Source organism: Diadema setosum, chromosome 12, assembly GCF_964275005.1.
Source record: "Diadema setosum chromosome 12, eeDiaSeto1, whole genome shotgun sequence".
Taxonomy (NCBI): domain Eukaryota; kingdom Metazoa; phylum Echinodermata; class Echinoidea; order Diadematoida; family Diadematidae; genus Diadema; species Diadema setosum.
In genome coordinates, this window is record NC_092696.1 from 26,742,616 (window position 1) to 26,765,808 (window position 23,193).

The 23,193-nt window shown below is 38.7% G+C and overlaps 1 protein-coding gene across 1 annotated transcript in view; it reads left to right on the top strand.

Annotated features, from left to right (window-relative positions):
* Nucleotides 1-23,193, top strand: part of LOC140235831 (uncharacterized) — an 88,209-nt gene that overhangs the window by 9,219 nt on the left and 55,797 nt on the right. Inside the window, exons 5-15 of the mRNA XM_072315832.1 lie at nucleotides 1,642-1,783; nucleotides 3,505-3,667; nucleotides 4,291-4,400; nucleotides 5,381-5,563; nucleotides 7,341-7,579; nucleotides 12,624-12,786; nucleotides 13,654-13,677; nucleotides 15,276-15,371; nucleotides 17,593-17,740; nucleotides 18,368-18,516; nucleotides 19,423-19,548. Coding sequence (XP_072171933.1) covers nucleotides 1,642-1,783; nucleotides 3,505-3,667; nucleotides 4,291-4,400; nucleotides 5,381-5,563; nucleotides 7,341-7,579; nucleotides 12,624-12,786; nucleotides 13,654-13,677; nucleotides 15,276-15,371; nucleotides 17,593-17,740; nucleotides 18,368-18,516; nucleotides 19,423-19,548 — 1,543 coding nt within the window. The remainder of the gene's footprint in view (nucleotides 1-1,641; nucleotides 1,784-3,504; nucleotides 3,668-4,290; nucleotides 4,401-5,380; nucleotides 5,564-7,340; nucleotides 7,580-12,623; nucleotides 12,787-13,653; nucleotides 13,678-15,275; nucleotides 15,372-17,592; nucleotides 17,741-18,367; nucleotides 18,517-19,422; nucleotides 19,549-23,193) is intronic.

Here is a 23,193-nt window from a genome sequence, read left to right on the forward strand (position 1 = left end):
GCAGGGGACTATGAAACGGGCTCCGTACGTGTGTGTGTCCGTGTGTCCGTCCGTCCGTCCGTCCGTCCGTCCGTCTGTCCGTGTGTCCGTCCGTGTGTCCGTGTGTGCGTCCGTGTGTGATCAAAATGTTCAAAATGCTACTCCTTCGCCATTTCTAACCCGATTTTGATTCTGTTTGCTTTATATGATAGCACTACATGGGAGCTGTGAAACTTCTATACAAAATTTCAGTTGTGACCTTTGACCTTGACCTTTGACCTATATTGTACATTTTGCTTCAAAATGCTACTCCTTCGCCATTTCTAACCCGATTTTGATTCCGTTTGCTTTATATGATGGCACTAGGTGAGGGCTTCAAAACTTCTACACAGAATTTTGACCTTTGACTTCTTTGACCTTTGACCTTGATTTTTGACCTATATTATACATTGCCTACAAAATGCTACTCCTTCGCCATTTGTAACCCGATTACAATTCCGTTTGCTTTAAGTGATGGCACTAGGTGAGGGCTTCAAAACTCCTACACAGAATTTTGACCTTTGACTTCTTTGACCTTTGACCTTGATTTTTGACCTGTATTGTACATTTTCCTACCAAATGCTACTCCTTCGCCATTTCTAACCCGATTTCGATTCCGTTTGCTTTATGTGATGGCACTAGGTGAGGGCTTCAAAACTTCTACACAGAATTTTGACCTTTGACTTCTTTGACCTTTGACCTTGATTTTTTGTACCTATATTGTACATTGGCTACAAAATGCTACTTCCGGCGGGGACATATATTACGCACCGCGTAATTTCTACTTTTCCTTGTTGACATCTCGATTGGGCAGTGTTCATGTTATACATGTTTGCCTTGGTGCTGCATTTATGCCTTTCAAGCAAGCAGCCTGCATTCAGTTATTGTGTGTATCCCTTCAGATCACTGCACATCAAATGACTCACATGGCTGACGACCCCCCCCCCCCCCCCTCCCGTTCTTATGCAATATCCCAGAGTCCCCGTTTTACCTGTGTGGATGCTATTGCACCGTCAAGCTGTCTGACACAAATGACCAGTTAATATGCTGTTATGTCCTCACTGGTGTAGAGCTTTCTGATTGGCTAAAGGATATCATCAACCTATGGTATTAATCAGAAAAGTAAGAAATATGTAAATTGGTTGGACTTTTAGATTAAGGTTACACAAAAAAGCATTGATCTGTAACTGAAAGATGTGAGCTGTGTTCACATCTATAGTAGATATCAGGATCATATTTTCTGTTTGAAGTGGAGCAATGTATGATTTTATCCTAAGAATACTGTTGATCACAGATTGTGACTTCTTAATTGTTTTCAGACCCTAGAGGAAAAATGCCCCTACTTCAGAGTAAAGGGATAACTGAATTCCCCGTCCTGAAGATTTTGCTTGAAGTAATGTTGGTATTAACAGACTGATCTTAGTCAAGGTGTATGCACACGATGCCCAATGCGAAAGCAGGAACAGCTCATTTTGGGCACACAGTTGAAATAAAATGAGTGGAGTGTGACCATCTCTTCCTAATTATATTTGCATTTATTCATCTAATTTGACACGCATGGACCTGTTCACGATGTCATCTGCATTCATTTTGTTTTTTTGGTCTCATCTTTGGCTTGAACAGCAAACAATCATCACAGTTCATCCCACAGACGTCACCAATGTGGAGTATTTTTCGATCGGCCTGGACTCATACTTGGTGTTTTCTAGGGATGCCGGGGACCCAATCGGGGAAAAGTCTCCAATCTACCTCTGGAGTGCTACAGGTTGGTGTCAAAGGTCATATGAAAGCAAAGTGATTGTTGAGTTATCTGTTGTTTATCTGTTCTTTATTTGTTGTATGTGAATGAAATACAAGATGATGAAGCTTTAACGCGGCATATATGGGGAAAAAAAAAACGCTGACACACACCAATTACCAAAGCTTTTAAATCATCATTCTTTAATTGTTCAAACACTAAGGTATTTATCTAAAGGAGAATAATTTCCAGGATTACATTATACCTGAACTGAGGGATTGCAGCTACATAAATATAACACATCAGCAAAGTTTTGAGTAAAATCGGACAAGACTTTCAAAATATATGAATTTTCACAGTTTTAGTGCAGCCATTGCTGGATGAGAAGACTACCACAGCTCACGACAATACATATGGACAAGGATATAAAGAAAATCTGAAGAAAATTCAGAATGTTTTCTTTTTTTTTTTCTAACATACAGAACACTTGCCTTTTCAGAGGTGGGAGAATTATGATATTATCCTTAAAGGTCCTGTTTACCTTTGGGAGCATTGATTTAACCCTAAAAAGACTGGGCTATTTTGGTAGCTCGAAAGACTGGGGGGGGGGGGCCTAAAGGGCCCCCCCTTAAGATCTCGGCCGTGGATCGCGCGATCGCCGTTGAAATTTGCACAATGGTAGTGTGCGATATAATCTACAAGATCGTATATTTAAATTTTCCAAAATAGTCTTCTTTTATTTTATTTTGATTAATTATGCTAATTTATGCGAGAAATCAGACCTTTTTTTATCTAAATCAGTAAATAAAGCTCCAAAAGTGCTCATTTTTGGTCTAGATATTCTGTGTAGCATTCTTAGCAAATGTACTTGAAAAAAAATTCGGTATCAAAATTAATTTCTTATTTATTTTATTGTTTTATGAATTTCTTATGTATTTCTTTGTTTTTTCGACCTTTTGTTTTTGTTGTTTTTTTCAGCAAAATTTGTGGCAGACCCTTTTTGAAGCATAATACCACTAAAACAAATTGATTTTAGCCATTGAGAGTAAAAATAAGCATATTTATATGAACCATGTGATAAACTCAATTTGTATTGACTTTGTACACAAAATCGCATTTTTGAGCCATTTTCGGTCTCACATGCATGTACAAAAAAGTTATGTAACTTCAGAACCGTACCCCCGGGGGTCACAAATTTGGTGTCAAAATGTGCGGGAAACTCGAAAGAAAAAAGTCACAGAGCATCGCGGCGAGAGTATTGCGTGTTGCTGAGTAATCGCGCAAAATGTCGAGGGGGGGGGCCTTTTAGGCCCCCCCCCCCAGTCTTTTTAGGGTTAAAAATTGTTCAAGATATCACATTTGATGCATATGTGTAGGTCTGTTAAATCACAAAACATCCTATCATATGAAAGTTTTACAATAAAGCATGAAATATAAGGAGATATCAATGTTTTCCTCAATAAACCATAACTGCAGACAGGTTTAGTCTGAGAACATTTTTACTGTAATTACATGTTGTATGGTTCATATTTTGCATATGTTACAATACTTACAACGATTATACGTATTCAAATTTTTACAGTTGTTGTTTTTATCCGTAACTCACATGTTAGAACTATTTAAAGTACTAGTGCTGGGTTTTTGTTTCATCTGCACATGATAAATTATGCCTTTAAGATATGTCAGGAACAAGTTCAGGGAATGTTTACTTGCTGAAAAAAATGAATTTGTACTTCTTTGTTTGGCAGGTAAAAAGTTCAACCTACGGCAGAGGGTGCAGACATATGGTGCTCAGAAAGTCCAAACCTTTGAGATCACTGGACGCTACTATATCCTGATGGTCAACAAGAATAATGCCTCCACCATCTGGCAGTACAATACTAGACAGGCCCAGTTTGTGACCTTTCAGAGGTCAGTTATTCTTGTGCTAAATTGCATACTTTACGCTCTGCGTGCCTCGTTTGCACGCTGGACTCGGTCAATGGCATGCCAATTAAGTTGCATATTCTGCTCAATTGCACAACCCCGCCCAAACCGATCAATAAATTGCCAAATGACACAGTGCAATGAAAGCATTTATCACAATTCTATTCCTGTCACACGTACATGTTGTAGCTTGCATTTTATGTAGTGATTAGCTATGAAGCAGTGTTCCCAACTGGGTTTGCGAGTAAAGTCTAAGTCTTTGTCACTGTTTTAGTGTAAACATCATGCCGCTATAGTAATGTAGCTACAACTGGACAGGTTTGTCATGCAATTTATGTCATGGCAAAGGTTGGCATTTTTCTAGAACATTGCTCACTACATGTCCAGGGGTAACAAAAATCTGTAAAAGTTACATAGATTAAAAAAAAAGAAGAATAATATTTTCCCAAGGCATAGTTGAGTTAGTGTCTCAGAATAATGTAGCACACAGGGGGTTTACACCATGACACATAAAGAATTAATTTGTACCACTAGTACAGTATATGTGACACTAAACAGGAAACATGCATCAGATGTGGTAATTAGATATTTCCTATATTTCCCCCAAGGCTTATGCCAGATGGTGCCGTTGATGCGGTCTTCTTCAGCCAAGGTTATGAGAGTTTTTTGGTCTTCACCAGAGCAGACAGACAGTCCTCTACTCTCTTCCACTGGGATGGTATGTGAATGTTTAACCCATTAACCCTTTTGAGGACGAGTCCCGAGTAGTACTCAGGCAGGTGTCTATGGGAAATGCGTGTTGTAGCAAAATCAAATAGTCCTCAACGGGTTAAAGATGAGTCCCGAGTATACTCAGGCAGGTGTCTATAGAAAATGTGTGTTGTATCAACATCAGTCAGTCCTCAACGGGTTAAGAATTGGGTATTTGTGAGAGAAAATTTTGTCATATTTTTTTTCCCTCCAAATTCAACCATTAGGCCCATTTCATAAAAATGATTGCATTTATCAGAAACTAATTGGTACATCAACTCCGTTACATAGTGTTGGACAGCAATTTATCCGTGTGAGATTAATAAAGAAAAAAAAAATTGCTGTAACCATGAAAACAACTTTACAGATAGATGACAGTAATTTGCTGGATGCAAGAACTGAATTTGGTTAGTGATGACTATTAAAAGAAATTGGGGGCATTCAGCTCTCAGCCAGTCAAACAATATTGCACAGATATATTCACATGCACAGCAAATTGTACATAGGCCCGAATTCTCCAAGGTGGAATAACTTTATTACACCGCTTATTCCGCCGATTTATTACGGCTCTTATGCAAATCAGGCCCTCGTGACGTAAAATGATGCGATTTATTCCGTGGAATAGTTATTCCAGCTTTGAGAATTTGGGCCATAGTGTATTGAAACCACCCACCACTAAACATTCCACGAGACAACTTAGAAACCTTCTAGAAATATGTAATAGTCAAATCTGTCTAAAGCGGCCACGAAAAGAAGACGAAGTAGTGGCCATTATAAACTGGTGACCACTATGGACAGGGTCTTTAATGTGGCTTTTATCTGGGAGGAATTTTTTTTTTAGTGGCTGCATAAGGCAGGTGGCCTCTAAGGCACGTTTGACTGTATACCCTCTTAATATGTGGGTAGATGTTGAACCAGGAACACTTCTCCCCATTTCTCCCACGTCAGGATTCCACTTCCATGAATCGCAGACGCTGCCCACGCCAAACGCGATCTCATGGTCCCTGGCGGTTGAGCCGAACACCTGCCAAGACGTGCCCTTGGTGGTACTCTCCTCCCGTCTCCCATGGCAACAGTCGATAAGCGTCTTTTCGGTAGAAAACGCCGAGCTCGTCGGGGGCTACATGTCAGGTGGGGAATGTTGCAGATACTTAAAGTGGAGTTGCAAATACTAGAGAGCTGTTATAATTTTTGTAATCATGAATGAATGAATGAATGAATGAATGAATGAATGAATGAATGAATGAATGAATGAATGAATGAATGCATGAATGAGTGAGTGAGTGAGTGAATGAATGAATGAGTGAATGGACGAATGAGTGAATGAATGAATGAATGAGTGAATGGACGAATGAGTGAATGAATGAATGAATGAATGAGTGAGTGAATGAATGAATGAATGAGTGAGTGAATGAATACATGTAAGTGAATAGACGAATGAGTGAATGAATGAATGAATCAATCAATCAATCAATCAATCAATCAATCAATCAATCAATCAATCAATCAATCAATCAATCAATCAATCAATCAATCAATCAATCAATCAATCAATCAATCAATCAATCAATCAATCAATCAATCAATCAATCAATCAATCAATCAATCAATCAATCAATCAATCAATCAATCAATCAATCAATCAATCAATCAATCAATCAATCAATCAATCAATCAATCAATCATAATTCAGTGTGGTATTGCAACCTGCCAAGAAAAAAGAAAGAAAAAGAAGATGCTGATTCACATGACTTTTTGTGCATTGTGCTTTGTGTAATGCAGAGACCTCACGCTCGAATACAACAAGATGATGGTTTATTCCTTGATTTCAAGCATTTCTGGGTACTGTAGGGCCGGCGGAGCATTTTCAAAAGGGGGGGGGGGGCCCACTTCCGAGTTTCATGAGCTAACAAGCAAAAAAAAAGGTCCTCAGCTCATCTCTCCCTTTCCATTTCTGGGTTTCTTCAGCTGACAAGCAAAAAAAAAAAAAAGAAAGGGTCTTCAGCCAAAAAACATAACCTTACCGTGCTCACAAGATCTCTATCTATTGTTTTCGGTAATTGAATCCAGAGCTATGTTATCTTTTTGTGTATTTTTTTTTAAGTCAAATGAGCTTATTTTGCTTAGTTGTGAGTTGTTCTGATCTCCATACTGCCCAGGAATGGTTCTTTGATAATGTCATTCATCATCTATCATTTATTGACTGTACATTACCCTTGTGAAGAACTCCACCAAAGGTGGTATAAAGGTCTTGAAGTTGGCAGGAAGCTAACAATGGTACCGCTCATCCTATTCCCACCCCACCATTCCAGCTCTCAGCATCATGATGTGATCTTTTTAAAATGAGTTTCAAATCTTTTAACTCTTTATGTGCCATGTTCGCACGTCCGACTGTAAAGTCGACGGCTGAGATGCCAGCTTCACATAATTGCTCAAACCCACAAACCTGCCCAAACTGATCGATAAATCACCAAATGGCCCAGTCCAGTGAAAGCTTTTCTTGTGCTTCGGTTCGTTTCACGTAAATGAACATCTTGCATTTTATGTGGTGATTTACTATCAAGTGGTGTTCCCTAATAGATTTGATTGTAAATTCGAAGTTTCTGTCACTGCTTTATGTGCAAAAGTCATGCCTTTACAGTGAATGTAGCTACTGGTCACTTCAAAGAAAAACAATCATCAATTTGTCTCACAATCTTCATCAAAGCAAAGCTAGGCATTTTCTCTACAACATTGCTCACTACATGTCAAGCTCAACAGAAATCTATAGAATTAAGTTTTATAGACTTGAAAAACAGAATGTTTTCTCAAAGCATGACTACGTTGTTTTCTCAGAATACTAGTAATGTGGCACACAGAGGGTTTCCACCATGGTGCATAAAGAGTTAATTATTTTATCTGCATGCAGGATTAGACCATGCCCGGTATGCAGGTCTGAATGCGAGGTTGACTGGAGCTACAAGAACCTTTCCTTTCTCCGACTGGGCGGGGCAGATGTACATGGTGATCCAGATGGAAGGTGGTCCCCCGCCCGATGGGAGGCCACGAACGTTGCTTTTGGAACTTGATCAGGAAATCCAGCCGGTCCCTAGTCCCTATGGCCAGCAGGTTCAGACCGCCTTCCAAGCTGCCTTCGAAGTGGTTGAGGTATGCCCTCTTGTGTCATTGTACTGTCAGGAAGAAGGAAAGATCTGGGTCCTGTTTCTTAAAACTTGTTGTCAGTAACAACTGCCACATGTGTGTGACAAATTTGCTCTTAACCAATTAGATGCAAGGATTTCAGTAGCTTATAACAACTATGACAACTTGTCGCTGATAACAAGTTTTATGAAACGGGGCCCTGGTAAAGATATTTTCTTTTTTTTTCCCCCTAATGAACTGTACCAAACCTGCTCATGGCATTAGCCACCTGTCTGTGATAACACTTGTGTGCATGCACATATATACAACTATATATATATATATTTTTTTTTTTTTTTGGGGGGGGGGGGGGGGAGGGGGGTTCACTAAGAATTTATGTTGATCTTAAAATTAAGATAAACTAGAGTAGCACTCTGAGAGCGCAGACCTCCGCCAAGCATGCTGCCCATTCCCACCCGCACTGATCTTGCTCTTCCATAGAGATCAGTGATTTCCACCCATACGTACTGCATTGTGTGCTGAAAGCCGCCCGATTTCCCAATATAGAAGCCTTTGTTACGTCATAAACCTCAGCTGCACGGTGCCCCTCGCCTTAGCAGAAGCTAGAGCACGCACTTTAGTGCGCGCATGCAAACCTCAAATACGCGCAGCCTTAACTCGCAAGTTCATTGACCGTACCTGCCAAAATATAAAAAATCCTTCATAAATTCCCCCAAAATTATCTGATCTCTACCAAATGTTAATCGTTTGTTACTTGTGTCATTCTCAACCTTTCCTGCAAGTCTCATCCCAATCCGTTAACTACTTTTTGAGTTATTTTGCACACGGACAAACGAACGAACGAACTAACTAACTAACAAACAAACCAACGGTAACGAAAACATAACCTCCCCCCTTGGCGGAGGTAACTAGAAATTATGGTATGCCAGGGCTGCACACTGGCGCCGGTCCGACGGTCAAAGACCGGTAAAAGTCACTGTCGGACCGGTAACTTTTCAGGAAATCCACAAGTTACCGGTCCGACATGACCAGTAAAAAAAAAAAAGCATTGGTGGGGTCAGTAGAAAGAAAAAGAGCAGCCCCGATCAGGGAGAAACAGAATGCAAGATATCGCACTGTTCAACAAGTTTTACGCAAGTTTTCGTTTATGTCTACCGGTGCACTTTGTACAGTAAACATACATTAGTTTTGAGCACTAGCAGTCGACCAGTTATTCGCCCTCGCTTGCGCATTGGCGCTGCTCACGCACTGCCATGCAATGCAATACATGCAGAGCATGTACAGTGTAACTGCTTTTCGTTTGCTTGCGATAGGCGGTCATGCCAGACAAGAAGCATTGATAGAAGCGCACGCATTTCTGGGTCATTTTACTCATGATTTTTTTAACGCAAGATCGATCCGATCCCGGCTTCGCAGCAGCGTGGCAGTTATGTTAGAACTAATTTACTTGTGTCGATTTTTAGAAAAAGTAAAAACACATTCGATATTCAGCGATATAGTAAATGGATCTGATTGCGTTCATTTTCATTTTACACAGTCATTTCACAAATGAATATTTTCATTCGCTCAGAATGGTATCATAATGGAGATAGGCGCAAAAAGGATCACGAAATCGGCTCTTCCGTGTACTTTTTAAGAACGCATGCACAAAATGTGAAGAGATAATACTAGGGAGGAAAAAAAAAATCGTGAAATCATGGCAATCCCGCTTACATATTTGAGGTAGAAATCGTCCCAAAAAGGATCATGAATTCGACCGGCCGCGTCGTATCTTTCAAAAGCTTATGTACGAAATGCGAAGAGATTATAGAGGAGAAAAAAAATGTGGTAGAAGGACACATTTTGGTGAGTGCATCATAAAAGATTGCAGCCGAATAACAATTCATGAAATCAACGCAATCCCGTTGAAATTTGAGGAAATAATAGGCGCAAAAAGGATCTTGAATTCAGTCCTGCATGCCGTGTTGGTTATCAAAAACGCATGCACAAATGCGACGAGATTATCGGGAGAAAAATAAAAAACACATTTTACCCTTCTGGTGCGTGCATCATAAAAAATTACATCTGAAGTAATTCATGAAATCGCCACAATCCCACTGATATTTGAGGTAGAAATAGGCGGCGCAAAAAGGATCGTGAATTCGGCCGTGTCGTATACCTGTTAAGAACGCATGTACGAAATGGGAAAAGATTAGCGGGAGAAAATAAAGGACACATTTTCACCCCTTTTGGCGCTTGCATCATATAGATTACAGCCGAAAAGTAATTCATGAAAATTTCGCAATCCCGTTGGAATTTGAGTAAACAATAATAGGCGCAAAAAGAATATCGAATTCGGCCCTGCATGCAATGTATAATTTTGAAAACGCATGCACAAATGCGAAGAAATTATCGGGAGAAAAATAAAGAACGCATTTTCAACCCTTCTGGTGAATGTATCACTAAAGATTTCAGCCGAAATAATTAATGACATATCGCAATCCCGCTGATATTTGATGTAGAAATAGGCGCTGAAAGGATCGTGAATTCGGCCGTGACGTATAGGCATGTACGCAATGCGAAGTGATTATTGGGTGAAATATACAGGACACATTTTCAAACCCTTTTGGCCCGTGCATCATGAAGATTAGAGCCGAATAATGATTCATAAAATCATCGCAATCCCGTTGAAGTTTGAGGAAACGATAGGCGCAAAAGAATCATGATTTTTGGCCGTGTCGTGTATCTTTTAAGAACGCATTTATGAAATGCAAAGAGTTTATCGGGGAAAAATTAAGGACACATTTTCAACCTCTTTTGGCGCGTGTATCATAAAAGATTGCATCCGAAGTCATACATGAAATCATCGCAATCCCGCTGATATTTGAGGTAGAAATAGACGCAAAAAGGATCGTGCAATTCGGCCGTGTCGTATACCTTTCAAGAACGCATGTATGGAATGCGAAGAGATTATGGGGAAAAAAATAAAGAATGCATTTTCAACCATTCTAGCTGGTGCGTGCATCACAAAAGATTACATCTGAAGTAATTCATGAAATTGCCACAATTCGGCTGATATTTAATGTAGAAATAGGCGATAAAAGGATCGTGAATTCAGCCGTGTCGTATACACATGTACGAAATGCGAAGAGATTATTGGGAGAAAAATACAGGACACATTTGCAACCCCTTTTGGCCCGTGCATCATAAAGATTACAGCCGAATAATAATTTATGAAATCATCGCAATCCCGTTGAAGTTTGAGGAAACAATAGGCCCAAAAAGAATCATGATTTTTGGCCGTGTCGTATATCTTTTAAGCATGCATTTACGAAATGCGAAGAGTTTATCCGTAAATGCGAAGAGTTTATCCGGGAAAAATAAGGACACATTTTCAACCCATTTTGGTGCATTATCATAAAAGATTACAGCCGAAGTTATTCATAAAATCATCGCAATCCCGCTGATATTTTAGGTAGAAATAGGCACAAAAAGGATCGTGAATTCGGCCGTGTTGTATACCTTTCAAGAACGCATGTACGGAATGCGAAGAGATTATGGGGAGAAAAATAAAGAACGCATTTTCAACCATTCTCGCCGGTGCGTGCATCACAAAAAGTTACATCCGAAGTAATTCATGAAATCGCCACAATTCCGCTGATATTTGAGGTAGAAATAGGCGCAAAAAGTATCATGAATTCGGCCATGTGGTGCATCTTTTTTTAAGAACGCACTTACGAAATTCGAAGAGTTTATCGGGAAAGATAAAGGACACATTTTCAACCTCTTTTGGCACTTGCATCTGAAAATATTACAGCCGAAGTAATTTATGAAATCGTCACAATCCCGCTAATATTTGAGGTGGAAATGGGCGCAAAAAGGATTGCGAATTCGGCCCTGCATGTCGTGTACCTTTCAAGAACGCATGCACAATGCGAATAGATTATCGGGAGAAAAATAAAGAACCCCTTGTAGCGCGTGCATCAGAAAATATCACAGCTGAAATAATTCATTAAATCGTCGCAATCCAACTGACCACCAAGAGCAAGTTACGCAGCAAGTTCGTGCGCCGATGTTTAGAAAAAGTCACAAACGCATTTGATACAATCTGATTTTGTTCATTATCATTTTACACTGTAATTCACAAACAAACATTCTATTTTTTCCTATCTTTTTTTTTTTTTTCTTGTGCAATAGATAATGCAAGTTTAAAAAAAGAATATTAATCTGTAAAATGTACATGGGTAAGGGGGTACGTCCATAAAAAACAAGAAAATAAGTTTGCAAGTCATTTAATGTTTTTTTAGGTTGTCGTTGTTGACCGGTAAATTTTCTGTTCGGACCGGTAAAAAATGGTAAAACGGGGCATTTACCGGTCCTACAGAGACAGGTTGGACCGGCAGAAAAAATGGGTTAGTGTGCAGCCCTGGGTATGCTGTGTGTGTCTTTGTTGATACTCTGAGCTGCAAGTGCAAAAACAAGTTTAGGAACCTCTGTCATGCAATAAATGCATTAATATACATGTCAATGTACAAAATATAGCAAGTGCAGATGAATTTTCATCTAAATTTTGATTGCCATATGAGGTCGGTTCTGAAAATAATTAGTAAGTCGCACAGGGAAACCAATGGTATACCATAATCTTAAGTTAATCTTAACCCATTGAGGACGAGTCCCAAGTATACTCGGGCAAGTATCTATATGAGAAATGCGTGTTGTTGGAAAATCAGTCCTTCCTCGACGGCTTAAGTTTGAGATTGTTTGAAATTCTTTATGAACCACCCCACTGGTATGTCTTGAATTGAATATGGTAAATCTGGAAATATTAGTGTGCATGAAACTTTTGCGAGTTTCGTGGGGAGGCTTTATTCGTGAAAGAGAAATGCAAGCAAATATTCTTCTCTACTGCTCCTACTCAATATGCTGGAAGTAGTACTTATGTAGTAAAATGTGCTTGTAATATTTTCATGGTCATCAATTTATGAAAATTTCATGCCATGGAGAAAAAAAGGGCTGTTTGCTCCACTTTGCCAAAGTTTCTAGCTTTACTTCATTCCGTTATCACGGACAGAAACGTCTTGAAGAGTACGAAAAGAAAGTTGTGGATGCGACCGATGAATTAAGGGACGCTATTTCCCTGAAGGACGGGAAGCTGGAGATAGAGGGCGGCATCACCTTCAACGGCAGTATCATCTTTAACGGCACAGTAGAGGTGGAGCGGGTGGATGCAGATGGTAAGACCATATACATGGAATGTACAGTTTTTAATTTTTTATTCTTTTTAGCTCATCTGGGCCCCATTTCATAAGACTTGTTATTAGTGACAAGTTGTCTTAGTTGTTATAAGCTGCTGAAATCCTTGCATCTGATTGGTTAAGTGCTAATTTGCCACAGAAATGTGGCATTTGTCACTGATAACAAGTTTTATGAAATGGGACCCTGGTCCCAGAAAACTCATATCTTTCATATGCTGCTGTATGTTTCTCAGTATCATTTTTGCTATTCAGTGGTAGTGTTCCATATTAATTAAGGTCAAAGGGAGAAAAAAAAAATCACTTGTGGCTTTTATGTGCATATGCGAATGTCTCTTTGAGTCACACAATTTTCAAGACCCTCGTAATTTTTAAATGTACCTGATTGTTAAATTGGCAACAAAGTTTAGAGAGTAAGGTCTCTGTTTTTCTCTCTTTATTGGCGCAAGTCTTGTGTGGATTTCTCCCAGCATTTTGTACAGAATGAGTTGAGCTAACCAGGCCCTCCTGTCAGTGATGCAGTGAAATGTAGCGGAGGTGCCAATTTGATGACAGGATGATGGTAATATCTGCAACAAAATTCAATTTGTATGGAGATAGACACCTACCCCAAGATTAAGTGATGAGTAGCTGTACTCATTAATTGAAAATAAGGTTGTTGCATTATTTGTGGATTCTTCTTGCCCTTAGTCTCTGACTTCTTGAGGCTGATTTAGGTTCCGCTCCAATGAGTCAAATTCTTACCTTAAAAAAAAAAAAGAATTCTTTATAGATTTTAGCTGTCTTCAATGTCTTGAATGGGCAGGGATGTACAAAATATTCTTCTTTTCCGTTGTTTTTGTTTTGCAGATGTCATTGCTGATAATTCAGTTGGTGAGTATCATCAATTTTTTAGATTTTTTTTTCATTAAATAGGGTTTACAAGCATTATGTATTTGTGTAATTGCTTCTATGTGTCAGTACTTTGTGATTTTGCTTTTCAATTTTGTTACAAAATTTTGATATACAATAAGCAAATTGAAAACTGAAGTAGCACAGTGTCTCATCAAGGTTAGTAGTACCCTTAAAGGGTATGTACAGTTCTGGTTGAGGTGAGGATTTAGCTTTTAACGTTTTGCGAGATATTCAGAAACCACTCTATGAGATGTCAAAGAGCATGCAATTCTAAGGGGTATCAAAAGTTTATTTGGTGAAAATCGAATTTGAAATGTCTGAGATATAGAAAAACAAGGTGAAACAAAGAGATCCTAATAAAAGGCGTGGCCTGTCGCCTTTTATTATTATCATTTTTTTTGGATATCTCAGCCATTTGAAAACCAATTTTCATCAAATAAATGTTGAATCCTTCTTAAAATTACATGCTCTTTCATATTTCATAAGAGGTTTCTCATTATCTCACTTAGGAATGTTCAAAACATGAATCTTCACCTCAACCAGTACTGTACAGTCCCTTTAAAAACTATTTTTCACAGAAACCACATACACAGATTCACTAGTCAATTATTTACATCACAAACAGGAGGAAAAAATCAAAGACTCATTAGACTGCTTAGCTTGCGTTATGCATGAACATGTTTAAATACCCTTTGCACAATTTGATATAGTGCAGGTATACTAGATCCGGTCTAAAGATGCCCCCAAAATAAAATGATAGTTAGAATTTGTTTGAAAGGCATATCAGGATAAGCTTTCTGTAATGACAGTGGGCAGGGAATTTAATATTCTCTGGCCTACACTTTAAGTATGATATTGACTGTTGATATTCAATTTACATTTGACTATTATTAATCACATCACATTATTCAAGTTTTTGTGCTGCAATAAGTCTGTTTATCTTTTGATATCTCTTGTCAGTTGAAGTATGGTTTGAATAAATTCTCTAATATTTTAGTAAATGAAGTTATGGCAGGAAGGCAGAGAAGTTGGTAACTCACTGCATAAGATGACTGTCTTGTTTTTCACAGCACGTTCAATATCTCACACATGGCTCTACATTAATGGTAGCCCAGGGCCACTAGAAATTAGCTTCAGGACACCAAATCTATCTTTCAGTGGCCTGGCCCATTGGGCAACTAAGATACAAAATGGATTTTTATGTTTCTGTCTTACTTTGGGTCACTACAGTCCTTTTTTGCCCCCCCCCCCCAAAAAAAAGAAATAATATTTAACCCATTGAGGACGAGTCCCAAGTATACTCGGGCAAGTGTCTATGGGAAATGCATGTTGTAGAAAAATCAAACCGTCCTCAACGGGTTAAAAGATTTTAATGGCTCGAATGGGCCAGTAGATAAATAAAAAGTTAATGTCGAGACCTGCCGTATATAAGCCAGAACGTGGCAGATATTCTTGCACAATGGGACTTTGTATTGTATGTTTGTGAAAGATTGAGAAAAATTCTGCTTTTATTGAGTGAAAATGATGATTGTTTGATGGATATGCTTCTAATCCTTTCTTGCGACCTGCCACGACAGAGGACGGCCGCAAGCTCGGCGATGTTCTCGACGAACTGGAGCGGAAGGCGACAGAAAATCAGCGTGACGTGGCTGCTTTGAGGACACTCTTCGATGGTATGGAACTGACCCCTTCAACCCTCCGATAAGCAGTATATCTGAATGAACCACTCATTATCGTATACTAGCAAGTTCCCGGTAAAAATTTAAACAGCAAAAAAAATGTATAAAAGTAACAGGTCACTGTATGAGGGGTAAGGGGGAGTTTGTTTTGTGAATAGTGGAGTATGCATGCACTCTGCATGGGTTCTAGTAAGCAAGATACACAGCGTAATAAAAGAGTGTGGATATTGCCCAAACAAGCTGCTGCACCATTAGATGCTCACTGCAAAAAATAAATAAACAAACAAACAAACAAACACACAAACAAACAAACAAAAACAACAACAACAACAGAAGAAACTACTCAGATGCTTTGTTTTGACTTCATTTATGATAATGGAAAAAAAAATATGATGTGATTCAAATTTTAGTGTGAAAATACCACAGTTTTGCAAATTCTTTGAATACATGATTTTCTCACCACCATTCCACCAAATGTATGACCTGTATGTGTGGGGTTTTTTTTTGTTTCCTTTGTTTTATAAGAAATTTCAGAAACAATAATTAGATAGTTCACAGCTGTAAGAACTCTGATGAATGGTACTGTAAAAGTGGTTTCTTTCGCGTACAGAAACTTTCGCGGTTTCCATCGGTGCAGACTTTTTCGCGTGTGTTTAAATTCGCGGTCAGTAATGATAGCGTTGTACAAGCGACGAGTTCAAAACATGTTCGCGTGATGTTAAATTCGCGGTTCAACCTCAAAGCGTGAAAAGCGCGAAAATAAAACCACTGCGAAAGAAACCACTTTTACAGTAGATATTTCCATTAAAGCCATTAAAAGAGTACATCTATATTCATTTGCCAGTTATAGGCCTATGTAGTGAATACACAATGTAATTTCATGAATGAAATGTTGCATTCTACATTTTGCGCCTATATATTACATATTCTCAAATGCAGTTAATGAATGTAACGGCTCACTCGTCTATAAGACCATAGTACTCATATTAGTTCTCCCATCATATTCTGATGAAGGTAGCAACTTGCTAGTGAGAATGCTGAAAGATTGAAGGTTAATTTATCTATAAAAAAAGAGAATATTGATATTCCTTCAAAAGTTAAAGGTTTAATGTCCCCACACTAACCTATCCAAAAGTGAAAGTCTAAAAATGTTGAGAAATTCATTTCTATCGCAACTTGTTGCTGTAGTGTACAGTTGAACCTCTATTATCCGGCCTCCCTTTATCCGGATCTCTCTATTATCCGGACGCAATCTCGCCGTGATTTTTTTTTAAATAATTACGGGAAGAAAGGGGGATTCCCAACTCCTTGAGAACTCCTACCCAAACACACATGAATTGCATATTACTTCCAATATGATTAACATACATTGCATCAAATTTCCTTCCAAATTGCTTACCTTCAGACATTTCAACAACCCGAAACATCCCCAAATGTAACAATGAAAAGGTTGCAGTATACACATTACTACATGTGGTACTACAATGGGCTACATCAGTACATGTGTATGTATATGTACATGTATAAAGCATTGAGTCTCCCGTATCCGGCCAAATCCCTTATCCGGATGAGCCCCGGTCCCGACTTGTCCGGATACGAGAGGTTCAACTGTATAGTGTTGTTGAATTTGCCTATATCGTTGTCATTTTTATTGTGCTTGATTGCATCTGAACAGCAAGCAGGTTTTCTTATCTCTTTGTCTGTCAGATAACACACTATTCTTACCATTTCTTTGCTTGGTCTCTTGAAGGGTAATGTTGGACACATTAGTCATTAGAAAGCTTAGTCTTGAAAATCTAGAAGTATGGAAATCGAGGCATTGTCTTGGTCTATTTATCAATATCTTTTGTGGTTACAATTACACAAAATTTCTTTTACATGTATCTAAAATCCTTTAAATGATAGCTAAAATACGGTCCATTTGTTGCATGGTATACTTTCACGTTGAAGTTCAGTTTTTATTTTTGTCCATCTCAACATAATAATATTTATGCACAATGTACATGAAAGTAAAGATTATCAACATTAATAAGCAATAACAAAGGGGGGGGGGGGGAGATGCATTATACTTCAGATGGGAATTTAGAAGTAGGCATCATAGTGATAGATTAATCAGGGGATGGAGATGAGGGACCCAGTGAAAAGCAAATTAGCTTGTAGTACTTTTACTTTAAACTTTTTACGTTTTCTTGGCTCGCCTTGCCGTCTTCACAAGATCGCGTCTCACTGAGCGGAGCCGACACAATCACTGGCCACAAGATTTTCCGCAGCTTGACGGTAGTGGGCGAGCTTTCGGCCAACACGCTTTCGGCCAGCAGCGTCAACGGAGTTGATGTCGTTACCCTGGACAGTACAACACTAAAGTGAGGACTGAGATGCTACTTGAAAGAGAACTTACGATGAAGAGAGGAAAAGAGAGTAAGAGGGACATATGGTGTATATATATATATATATATATATATATATATATATATATAATATATATGTAGAGAGATATTTACAGAGAGATGGTAGATAGAGAGAAATAGAGAGAGAGAGAAAGAGATATGGTATGTATATATATATATATATATATATATAGAGAGAGAGAGAGCGTTAAAAGTATTATTTACAGAGATATATTTAGAGAAGAAGAGGAAGAGATGTAGAGACAGTAATTACCGCGATAAGGTCAGTGAACAAAGTTGGTGAAAAAAAGTGTGATTCACAACCTTGTTTGGGTTTATTTAAATGAAGAAAAATCAGACAAATCTACTGTAATGGTATAAGTTTCAGCAAAACTGAATATGAAATCAGAAAGTTATAAAGTTTTAGATTTCTCTGTGTGTGTGTGTTTTTTTTTTTTGTTGTTGTTGTTTTTGTTTCCAGCAGGCAAGACACTCAAAAAAGGGTGAAAACTCCGTAATAAATGATGTGTACACTGTTCCTATAATATTTCCCAGTTTCATTACATCATTTCTCTTCTCTTCCTCAACATTCTCTCCACGTAGGAACAATGTTCCTGGGCAAACGCTAGCCGGGAAGCTCACGTTTAACGATGACACGACAACAACCAATGTCGTCCTGCCCGAAGGAGTATTGGTCAACGGCTTCGACATGGGAGAAGCTGTCACGGAGACTGGAGCGCAGACTATAAGTGGTAACACTGTTTGCCCTTCAATTCCATTTCTTCAAGGGACTCATGAGCTCATACAGTATAAAATCTGTCATTGTATGTGAATATTGAATCGTATATCACTGAAAATAAGTCCTAGACCTGTACGTAGATTCATTTCTCTTAAATTGAGCAGCCGTTTCTATAGCTGTACTTTCTTGGCAAATTTGTAAAATGATTAGCATTTGTCTTAATTTTACCGATGGTATGAACTGAAACAATTTTAGCAACCATGCTTGGATTCACACCTGTTTCATGATACAAAAGTTTCCTTGTGCTGTCCTTTTCAGAACAGGACAATGCACCAAGTTTAGCATGGAAAGAGCTGCTTCAGGAATTTTCTTGTCAAGGTTCAACAAGGGAGATTTCTTTCACCACAGAAACTTTTGCTCTACACTTCCTAAACTATAAGATACAGTGGAGAGTTGCATGGTGTGTGATGTACATGTGACATAGGCCTATCAACCAATAAGTACACCTTTCAAAGAGCTTGAGAAAGGCAACACTATAACCCTCTCTGTTTTCCGCTTGCCTCACGTGTTGAACTGCTTCATTCGCTGATTTCCACAGTGACGTCTTGAAACTTATTGTTTGTGAATGGAGATTACACAACCCTGTCATCCCTATATTGTGTTACCGTGGCTTTCCTTTTAGACTGAGGCATATCGGTACACCTGGAAGAGTTTGCTAACTGTACAACTAGATCAAGAATGCCGACTTGCAGTCTTTGCAAGTTAAGCGATGCTTGTGCACATAAAGGGTTAAGATTTTCCTGTTTAAATGAGAAACATGCAGGGGCAAACTTCGCTGCTTTACTTTTCAATAGTTTCATTTCTGTGGCGCAAAATATAAGCTCACTTTTTCTTGTCTACAACACTTCATTGTAAATAGGTGCCAAGACCTTCAGCCAAGCTGTGACGATATCAAGTGATGCGGTTTTCCAAGCAGATGTTACCTTGGATACGGTGGATGTGTCAGAGGAGGTGGTCACTCTGTCAGGGACCCATCAGCTGGATCGTAAGTTTCGGCCCAAGCCCATTCACTTCTTGTTTCTGAAAGTTGCCATAGATAGATAGGCCGGTACATAATTATCTCATGTTATGTCATATTCCAAATATCTTCCAAATGCTCTTCCATCCTTTTTCTCAGTCGGTTACACACTTAACTCATTTTCAAAGTATATCATGTATGTAAAGCTGGCCTGATGTTACAAGTTGTGAATTCATGTTCAAACAAAGAATGAACTTGCCTAGGTAAACCAGGTGACCAGAGTAGCCCTTAAATGAAATCTTGGGAAAGCAGCTATTTCACTGTTTTACATTGAGTGCCTCAATAAATCAACTGAACTGAACGGAAGGCCAACTTCTGCAGCTAAAAACGGGCTATCAAGCCATCTTGTCAGACTGAAAATGAAACAAATAAGCAAAGCTCCAAAGAAACTTTTTTTTTTTCTATTGTCATTGCAAAATTTCAGGCTTTAATCAAGATATTGTTACTGTCAGGTGGATGTGCCGGCAACCACCATTTGATGACATAAATGGTACCCTGGGGTACCAGAAAAAAATCGGCCATTTTGTTGAATTATTTATTTTTTTTTTTGGGCTGTACCCTGGGTTACCAAAAAGTGGGAAATTAATTTTTTTGTGTGTGATTAATTCTTCAACATTCAATTATGGCCATTGTTCTTGTAAAAAAAACCCTCTTCATCCTGTAGTTTTCTCAATTAATCCCTTGTTAACGTTATGAGTAACTATTTTACAGTGTATCATTGATATTGTTTCATGCTGTTATGATACTTGTACACCCTGTATTATTATTTATATTGATTCCCCATGAAATAGCTATCTTGTGTACTGATGCTATCTATGTTCAACAGTCATAATAATTTCATGTATATTGGAGAAAAAACAATCCAATTGAATAATAAAAAAGAACATTAAATAATCAAATGTTATTGTCTTTTATGCTATCTATGTTCAACAGTCATAATAATTTCATGCATATTATCATTGGAGAAAAACAATCCAATTGAATAATAAAAATGAACATCAAAGTATCAAATGGTATTGTCTTTTATTTTCTGTCTTGGCAAGAGTGAGGAGAATAATTATCCAGGCTTCAGAAGGTACAAACAGTACATAAAATGCATTTTTTTTTTCAAAATAATATAACATAACTTGGCATGTTCATAGTGAAAATTGCACATTAATTTGATTGAATGTAATGCTAATCAATTTAATAAAGATGATAGGGGAGGAAATTAAGAAGAAAGTAATGAAGAGGGGAAAAGAAAGTGTACGCATGTCAGAGAGAGTGAATGATCATTGAGTGAAAAAATAAAGTAGGTCAATGGAGAGGTTTTTCACTTCTCATGTAAACAACATACACTACATGTACTTTTTAACGAATTTTAAGTACAGTAAGATGCATCTCCCTCTGAAGCTTGAGCTCGGCCTTCCGCTCCTGGGAAATGGTGGGGTCTTTGAGCTCAGTCTCGATTTTGTAGCAGCTGTTACAATTGTCGGTTGTTGCCCTTTTCAGCCTCAGCCGAGGCCGAAATGAGCGAACATACTCTCTCCAACGCACCAGGCTAAGGACTCTTTTTCCACTTGCCAACCTCTCCTCCTTGTACTCCTCATAGTACTGCTGCCACTCCTTGCCCAGACAACCCATGTACTCCAGTGGCCTGCGATGCTGGCACGGGTATCCGGGTTCAACATCCCATGTGTTGATTTGGTCACTAATGGCCTGCTTATCTTCTTCTGTGGCCGCATGCCAGGCGACTCTGCTTTGCTTCCTTCGCTCCTCCTCCTCAGGATCGTAGTTGGCGAGTCGGGCGACCCTATATCCGCCAACATGGAGTAGTGACACAACTTCGATCTGGGAGAGGGACTGAGCCAGCAGGGTCATAATAATGCCGTCTGCCTCCGCCTTATCCCCGGCGTCACTGGCCTTCTGAAACACCTCCAGAACATCGGCGGCCCCTTCCTTCCCCAACTTCCGAGTGGCGCGAAGCCTCGCGTTTTCCAGCCTCTCCTCTCTGGAAATTTTCCTTCTTTTCCGGCCCTTTCCTTTCAGTGCGGCATAGCCCCCATCACCTGCTGGCATTTTTGCAGCTTGATCCTAATTGCGAAAGGATATTTTGTTCGGCACAAAGTGCACAAAGCTTACAAAATTACGGGATCGAAACTACGTCTACGAGATCGTAACTTTGGCACAGCTAGCGGGCTATTATAATAGTGCGTGTAGTCAGTGCATGAAGCGCTATACTAAGTATCGCACCGTACCACGGGTCAGTACAGTGCGCATACGTAACGCAGTAACTCTGTGGTTGTACTCGAGTGAACGTGAGATGGCGCTACACAACGTGGTACCCCGGGTTACTACGATACCCCGGGGTAGCGCGTGGTGCATCATTTATAAGGACTACGTGAAAAATAATTTTGTCAGATATGCTTGCATGATTGTATTTTGGTGCCTTAAAAAAACCTAAATGCCTGTTATCACATTTATTAAGTGTCTCCATTTTTGTCCTCTTTCAAACTTTGTAAAAGGTCAGACATCATGTTTCTCTCAGTAGATCCCTGCATGTCAAATGTTGAATATGGAATTGAGGTCTGTGTGGAAAACATAACTCAAGTATGCAGATCTTCCCGTGATTATACTTTTCATTTCCTTCAGCTCTTCCACCTGTAATAGGCCACTTGCCAAAATGTCCGGTAGAAATTTGGTATATATCAAATACCCACTATAAATCTTCCTAAGCTTAAGAATGCAAATGTGACCCTGCATCACAAAATCAATAAAAAGTCACAGACATGGATTTTTAGTTTATAGCATATTCTGAAAAAGCAGACTTTAAGCTTTAAAATTATGTATAACCTCAAATTTATAATGCACTCGCCTAACCTATCTAAATATTGAAAAAAAACAACAACACACAAACTCAGGAAAAGTGTGAACTGAGAAAAGAGGCTCTGAAGCACAGGGTCTATTCAAGCACGCAATCTTTACCAAGCTGTGCTGGCTGTGCAATGAATGGGACAAAAAACAGGATGTAAACTACCGGAGTATTAACAATGAAGGGATTGTTAGATTAAGCTGAAATTAAGCATGCTTTATTAATACTTTTTGTCCATGATTAATACCTACTTTCAAAGCAGTAGCATCATCCTTCCTAAAGTTATTAGAGTTGAAAGTGAAGAGTGTGTACAGGGTTTACAAGAAATGAAAAGGGGACTCTAAAGACACACTTATATAATCACACTATTTAAAAAAAAGTGTTGAGACACAAAATCAGTGCGTGCGACATACTTTTTGTTCGTTTGTGATGCACGGTCACAAATGGTGTTTTCTGTTTCTTACCCATGTAATCTACTTTGATATTAACTTTTGAGAAGTTGTGGCCTCTGGATGAGATTAAAAAAAAAAAATATCAGTAAAAACAAATGTAAAAATCTGAAACAACCAACCATGTTATACCCATGCCCCTTTGTAAACATGTATACATGTACTCTCATAATTGTTTCATGTGCATCCATTTTATTCAATTCAATTCAATTCAATTCAATTCAATTCAATTCAATTCAATTCAATTCAATTCAATTCAATTCAATTCAATTCAATTCAATTCAATTCAATTCAATTCAATTCAATTCAATT